This window comes from Erigeron canadensis, chromosome 5 (assembly GCF_010389155.1).
Source record: "Erigeron canadensis isolate Cc75 chromosome 5, C_canadensis_v1, whole genome shotgun sequence".
NCBI classification, from domain to species: Eukaryota; Viridiplantae; Streptophyta; class Magnoliopsida; order Asterales; family Asteraceae; genus Erigeron; species Erigeron canadensis.
Window position 1 is genome coordinate 33,657,328 of NC_057765.1, and position 7,950 is coordinate 33,665,277.

The 7,950-nt window shown below is 32.2% G+C and overlaps 1 protein-coding gene across 1 annotated transcript; it reads right to left on the reverse strand.

Moving 5' to 3' along the window:
• Positions 1 to 4,346: 4,346 nt before the first annotated feature.
• On the reverse strand, positions 4,347 to 7,739 carry LOC122599513 (DCN1-like protein 1). The gene is made up of 11 exons (XM_043772041.1): positions 7,616 to 7,739; positions 7,381 to 7,442; positions 6,367 to 6,509; positions 6,117 to 6,175; positions 5,846 to 5,869; positions 5,636 to 5,718; positions 5,483 to 5,547; positions 5,330 to 5,379; positions 5,141 to 5,242; positions 4,996 to 5,055; positions 4,347 to 4,649 (listed from the first exon to the last, which is right to left on the reverse strand). The coding sequence occupies exons 1-11, from the start codon at positions 7,616 to 7,618 to the stop codon at positions 4,527 to 4,529; spliced, it is 774 nt and encodes a 257-aa protein (XP_043627976.1). The 5' UTR covers positions 7,619 to 7,739; the 3' UTR covers positions 4,347 to 4,526.
• Between the last annotated feature and the right edge of the window lie 211 nt (positions 7,740 to 7,950).

The following is a 7,950-nucleotide window of genomic DNA, read 5'->3' on the forward strand; positions in this document are numbered from 1 at the left end:
GGGAAGAATTGTTTATCCCTAGTTATATCAATGGGGACAAGTAAACATATAAAAAATGGTCATTTTTCATTCAAACTATTTAAGTAGTTAATGTATATGGTCTTTTCAAGTTATTTTTACGTTCTGTTTTGAAGCTTTTCTTTAACCATCTTCAATATAATTACTTAATAATAATCATATTTAAAATATTTTATAAAAATTATCAAAACATCAGAAAAAAATCAAAATTTTAGTATATATCATAGTTTCTTGATGCAAACAACAAAACTGTGATATGGGCATTTATTTTCTCCTATTAAAATTACAATGTAAATGATTACATGACAAAAATCATATTTATATCACTAACTTGGATTGTCAACAAAAGGTATATAACTTCATAATCGTAATTTTTGATGTTATAAGAGTTTTTACTAGTTACTTTTAAGATAATATATATATGTTCTTCGTTAAAAAAGTTAAGGTTTTTGCCAAGTGTTATCAATAACATGTATAAAAAAATGATATCTTACAAATAGAAAGTAGACAAAAAACTACAACTTCACAGTTCACACATTAAAGACCATCCATGGGGGAAAATGTCTAAAATGCCCTTAATGATATATTAAACTATTAGTCCTTTATCTTTTTGAATATCTTAATTAACTTTTTACATCAATTACTTTTACATCATTTATTTATACCACTCGACGTCGTCTCTACCACCAACAGTCGTCCCCCACCAACATAGTCGCCGCCACGAATACCGCCGTATAGCGCAGGTACCGTGCTAGTAACACTAATGTGTATATATGTATCACTTTTTTAAACTATTATTTCAAACACTTTCAATGAGACTTTGGATTACTAATCGTTGCAACAAAACTGAAAACTTCATGGATGTATTCTGCCTTAAAACGGAAATTTATATTATATATCTTGTGTATCCTTAAACATTTAATTTAAAAATATTTAAAAATTAGTCAAATGCTACTCCCTCCATCCCATTTGATATGTCATACTTTGAATATTTAAAGTTTTTATATTTAAACTTTGACTTCAAATATATTTTTTTGTGTTATATAACACTTGGTAAAAGTTATACCATTAAAAAACACGTAAATACAATCAATTCATATAACTTTCATAAAATATTATTTAATACAAATAAAATTATTTAAGGTCAAAGTTATAAATGTTAAACTTTGAAAATTTAAAACTATGATATTTCTAATGGGACGGAAGGAATAATATAAAAATTCCCATAAATTATCACGAACCAGGGGACCATGGCCTTCGAATATGATTCTCAAAGAAATGATTGGTGAGAAGTATATATCGTTACTTCTTTTTAGCTTAATTAAAGTTTGGTTTGTTATTTTATTATATATACTTATACTTATACCCTTTTAGCGACTCCTTGCATGCACCTATAGAGTTACAACTAACATAAAAGGGAATTGATATTCGTACCAATGTTTTTAATTATTTCATCACATCTGTGCAGTGAATACCTGTACAGTATGTTGTAACACTTGTATATTGTGGTAAATATATTAAAAACTTTGGTACGATTATCAGCTCCCAACATAAAAACCTAATCTTTTCCCCACTAGTATCCAAGGGAGCGATCAACAAAGCATTCAATTTAGCAGTTAAGTTATTTGGCTTAGTCGCTTCTTCTTTTCTCCACTAGTATCCAAGGGAGCGATCAACAAAGCATTCAATTTAGCAGTTAAGTTATTTGGCATTTTGGCTTAGTCTTCAATCAAACCCAACTTACTATATTAGCCCATTTGTTTACCTTTTACATAAGGCAATTTGGCCATTTGGATTAATGTTATTTGGCTTAGGTAGTGTTTGGTAGAAACTTAATTAAAAGGTCACTACTTAATCTTAATTGGCTTAATCTATTAAGTCAATCAAATATGTTTGTTTCTTGACTTAATAAACAAGAAAACATCTATATTGACATAATCAATACAAACAGTATGTATTCATTCAGTCACTTTCTCCATTCAGACACTTGGTGGATAAATAAATAAATAAGCCCTTAGCTTTTTAAAAACAGTATCTTTATTTTTCGGTAAAGTTAAAGATCATCTACATCTTCCTTCTCATACCCTGCAAAGGATAGAGTATTGTTATTGTTGTTGTTGTTGGGCTTAGCCTTCAATCAAGCCCAAACTACTACGTTAGCCCATTGTTTACCTTATACATATGTTACCTTACGAAGTTTGTATACCGAGGAAACCATACTCTACATGTGAAAATGAAAAAGATTTGTACATTAAAATATCAATTTCATACAAAAAATAATATATAGTGATATACCATATTAAAAGAAGTTCTTGATGATAGAAAAAAGAAAACCAGTTCCAAAGATTTCTTTGTTTACATGAAAAAGTCGTCTAGATTAAAATTACTTTAGAACAGTTTTTTCGTGTTTGAATAAAGTATCTATCTTTTTGATACGAGTAATATGTATAGATTACTGATTATATAGTAGTTTTTTGATTTACGTGTTAAATGAATCGGCCGTAAAAAGAGATTTCTTGTAAATAGACAACTTAATGTAATAGGAAGAATCGTTATTTTTTAAGTTAAATCATTATTACCGATTCGTCTTTCTTACTTTCTACATGTTAATATTAACAAAAGATAGTTTGTTTCACAATATTTAATTTTTCAACTAACCAATCAGAAAAATAATTTATCAATATCGAGAGTTTTTTAACTAAAAGATCCCTATAGCTTATTAAACTCAATTTATGCCCAATTTCTTAATAGAGTGTTCACAAACTAAATGAACAAAAAAGGGTTGTGTTCATATTCTTTTATTTAGCTAAAAGAAATAACATGAATGAACTTTTATTAAATGGTTCGTGAACTGGTCAATAAACGTTCACTTTTGTAGCTCTATATACGAAACAAGAATCAAATTTAACCATGTACAAATGAATCTAAGTAATTGCAAAATGAATACCACCTTAAAATGATATAAATTTCCAGCTGATAAATGGTTAAATGGGTCCATGTCATTATAATTTTTTCGCTTTTTATTAGTATCGGGCCTGTCGGCCATATATTTGTAGTCACATAATCATGGATGTTTAAATATATAACATCTAGAAGTGATATGATATTTGACTAAGGAGTAAGCTAAAGCAGCATATAGTGAAATTGAGGTACTTTTTACTTTATAAAATATTATATTATATTAAATCAAATTGCCAAATGGAGTAGGTGTCCTGAATTAAAATCATAATGTCAAAGAAAAAATGATATATTAGAAAAGGGGGCTTTGATTGAATAATAGAAGTTATCTTTAAAGAAGTATTGAAATATTAAGAAAAGTATTTTTCAATAAAAGAAGAGAATTGGAGTTGGTATTTGCAACTACATTTTATAAAAGTCTTTTATCCAGGGCGCCACTTCTGTTTATATTATTATCATCAATTCATCATCGTTATTAGTCTGCTAAAATGGGCTGCATATCTTCCAAGCCATCCGGTGATGCGCAGCCGAACAACAACGTAAATAATCCTGATCATGACTTGGTTGTCGCTACAGATGCTAGTCGTAAAGTTGATGATGTCTTGGACTTAAAGGCAGAACCACAATCACCAAAAGAAGATGATATGTTGATGACTGATACACACAAGAATGAGAATGGTGATTTGCAACCATCACACAAGAAGCTAACTAGTGAACGATCTGCCGGTTTTCATACCGTGGAGGAATATGATGAGCTATTACGAAGAATTGGCAGAAAGGAAGACGATGGTGAGTTGGAGGGTGTCTCAGTTATAGACATTAACCTTGATCAACCAGTCATGGATATAGCAGATAAGAAAGATAGCTATGAAGAAAAAGGGAAGACAGGGAACTTGGGGAATATAGAGTTTCAGACAGTGCCTAGTCTAAGACAATGGCTTGACTCTCCTCGTGGCGATGGTAGAAATGCAGATGCATCCACAGATTATCTGACTCAAAAATTTGCTTTTGGTTTCTGTGATAAGAGTATTACACAGACACCAGGAGAGAATTTGGCTTTGATCGAGGATAATAAGCAACAAAAAGAGGAAAGCATTATAGAGTTGGTGGTTGCTTTCGATGAGTATATGCAACAATTGCAGATTGAGGAAGAAACCATTCTCAAACAGATCCACAACAAAGAATGGGCATGCTAGCTCTAGCCAGTATCATCCATCGGATACAACATGATATACAATGTCATGATTCATGAACTTAGTAAGGGTTGCTCTTTTTTCTTTTACTTCACATGTAGATATTAATTGATGCATCTTCCATTCATTCTGATTCATTACGGTCTAATGAATATCGACCAAAACCATGCAAAGATGTACTTCTACATAACGAATCGTATTAGGAATATAATTCCTGACACCAATCTACTTTCAAGTACTCTTGCACAAAAATTTCATGAATAGATTAGCCCAAACTTCAAGATCTAGTCTTTTTTTTTTCTTTTTTTTTTTATATATCTTTACCCCATACGCTGTTAGCTTGATTTCCTTCAGCAATTACAACTTCTTCCCCGCGTCCTTTTGAATTACAGCTTTCTCAGTTAAGAACTCCACAAACTCATCAATTAGATATGGCCACGCACCTTCAGGATCATAATTTGCAAGTCCAGGAACCACATTCTACAAAATTTGCATACACAAATTGTCAAAACACGACACAAAGATACATAAAAGGGATATACATTTCAGTGTTACATCTCAATTGTAGTAATAGTGGACAATATAGTAACATGGTTCCATCATCACTGTTCCATCATCACTGTACCTAAACTTTTTATGGGTAAAATTGTACAACCTAAATTGTCATTGGCATCCTTCCTAGTATTTTAAAACTAGAGCTGGATATTGAAATCATCTTTGAAGTACACATGGACAGGCATAAACGTATATCAAAATTTTATAGACATAGGATAAACTAAAGCCTAAAGGGAAATGTATGTTTGTTATATGAAATCGTGTATCTTACGGTTGCAAACTCCAGAAGTTGGGCCCAAGTGTCCTGGGAAATTGCTTTATTATGCTCCTTCTGAAAAGAGCAATAAACAATACATAAGTCCAAATTGCAAGATAAGATTTCTAGCGTTCATCATTAATAATTTTCCTTATGCTACCTGCAAGAATTGGCACCAATGTTCAACCAATGGCCACTGTTTTTCAGCAAACAGCAATCGCCACATCCCTATAGCCGTATCCAATGTCAAGGACTTCTGACCCTGGAATCAAACACTAAAATGAGAGCATGCACATCAAGACACCTAAAACTCGACACTGTCTATTAATTGAAAAGACTACATCTGTACCTTCTCCTTTGCCCATCCAAATGCAAAGATATAGATCTCCTTAAACTTTGCTGGAGAAAACAATAATTACAGGTCAAGGAAGCACACGATGCAGTAAACAACCAATAGTCAGAATTGGAATTACTAATGAAAGAGTTACCATATGGTACATACCATTATCCTTAATCTCAGAACGTATAACTGGCAATCGCTCACGAAACTTCTCCAATGAATCAATTCTGACACAAAAATCACAAAAGAAGCAGTGAACTTGATGAGATATCATCTCAAATCAGCAACTAAAGGCATTACGAAAATAATAAGTACCCAAGAGATTGCAGGCCACCAACAAACTCCTGCTTGGAAAATTCACACATGGTAGCAGCCTTCATGTGCCACGAGACAACCAACTGAAGCATCAAATCCAAACAGATGTCAGTTAAGTACAACCCACATATCCCACTTTTATATGTTCAAACAAATACAAACAAATTCTAGAAAATTATATTAGCACTCATTTGAAAGTAGTTGACTTACCATGACAATATCTTGAGGGTCTACCTGGCCAAATGACAGAGAACTTGTGTCAAAAATAATAATAATAATAATAATCTTGTATAGCCACAGTGGCAAGAACGTAAAGTCTATACGCCTTAAATGTACACATAGAAATTACTGTATGTGCTTTTTCAAGCATAACTGTGAATACATCAAAAGATACTTTTTTTTTTGTAAGGTACATCAAAAGATACTTGAAACGTAAACATTATGTTTTTATTGACAACGAAGTTAAATATGTAAAATTTACCCTTAGGTCATTGCAGAAGTTACTAACACCATCAGCCATAATCATATCCTCATATGGATCTGAAACACAGCAGAAAGAAACTTAAATTAAACCTGTCCCAAACCATATCAAGAAGCAAACCTTATAATTAAAAAGCCAAAACGCGATCCTTCCTCTTATAAGCTATCCGGGTGTTCACAATTTCGTTTTGAACTGACAATGCATTTATTAACAAAACATTTCCATCCAAAAAGTATGAAACTTTTCTCGCCTTTATATCGAGAGTATAGTGCCTCAATAAGTCTTGAATCAAGAGATGATTTGACTTGAAGCTGAGGTTGACTGTAGAATGCATCAATTGCTCTTTCAACATGCCAATCAGTTGCTTTCAAAGCCTGACGTCCAGCTTTCTCACTGCATTTAAGTAAAAATATATAATATTATTATACATATAGAAAACATATGCATAACCACCACCAATGCGGCCTAGTGGTCAGGCGTTTTAAATTTTGATGTCCTCACAAAAGGCCTCAGGTTCCAACCCTCCCTGGGAAACATCGGTGACCAGGGAGTTCGGAAATGGTCTAGTTAAATATAGTCCAGTTAAATATTTTCCATCTAGGTATATATATATATATATAGTGAAGGGATCAAGTGAGAACCAAAATAATGGTGAGAACCACAAAAAAACCATCTCTAAGGGCTTAGCCCTTAGAGTTAAGGGCTACGCCCGTACCCGCCCATCAAATCCATACCATTCTCATATGCTTCCGATGACAACCCCTTTAGAACGGATAAGGGCAACGCCCGTACTGTATCCATACGTTTTCAACACGCAACCCATATGATTTTTTACAAAAGAAAAAAAAATAATTCTTATTTTTTTATTTTGGAATGGGTTTTTGTTAAAGGAAAATCAAGAAATAAAAAAAAAATCAACAATATAAAATTAAAGAAAGTAAAAAAACCAAACCAAAAAGGAGTAAGAGGGAGGGAAACTAGCGGTTTTCACGGTTCTCTTCCATGTTTTGGTTTTCACATTAACCTTACCCTATATATATAAAGCTGTGTGCACATAGGTAAATCCAGAAGCCCATACTTAAACCCGAAAAATCTGCTTTTTGAGGCAAGTTGTAAGCAAATAAGCAAAAAATATATCTAAGTTTTAGCAAGTATGTAAAATTTCTAATCCCATTTAACAAGTTTTTATGCCACAAAAGCAAAATTGCATTATGGGGTGTTCTATAACTATGAATGAATAATGAAACAGATGAGTGATGCGAACCTTGTGCCGGTGATTTCGGTGAACTGTTGGAGCTTCTCGCGCTGTTCTTTGCCTAACTTGTTCTGCAAATAAAATAATAATAATAATAATAATAATAATAATAATAATAATAATAATAATAAAAGTAATATTGGGTAAAAAGGTAAAAAATAAAATAGATAAAAAATATTTTAGGGTTTATCAGTTTGTAAAACCCTTATGACTTTGAGGTTGAGATATTGAGAAGAATGCTGACCATTTTTTTGATGACGGAAGCGAAATTCAACCGACGAGAGGGAGAGAGAGAAGAAGAAGCTCAAATGAAGGACCACCGCGTGTTCTTCTTCTTCCTTGTCAAAATTAGAAAATGTCGGAATTGTGGATTCTTATGTATAGATTAAAGAAATTGTTTTACGGGGTTTTGGGCCTTTTGGGCTTTGCGTTTGAACAATGATTTTAAAAAAAAAATAAATGATGGGGAAATTGTTTTTTTTTTTAGAACATCAATGATCATTGATCAAATGTTTTGTTTTTTCTTTTTTTAAATGTGAATTTCGTTTAAAATTTCGTGTCGCAATTTGACAGCGAGAG

Coding starts and splice junctions, on each gene's coding strand:
- LOC122599513 (XM_043772041.1), bottom strand. Junction 6,176..6,366: donor ACTATACTCTCGATATAAAG/GCGAGAAAAGTT, acceptor GCTGTGTTTCAG/ATCCATATGAGGATATGATT. Junction 4,650..4,995: donor AACTTCTGGAGTTTGCAACC/GTAAGATACACG, acceptor CAAATTTTGTAG/AATGTGGTTCCTGGACTTGC.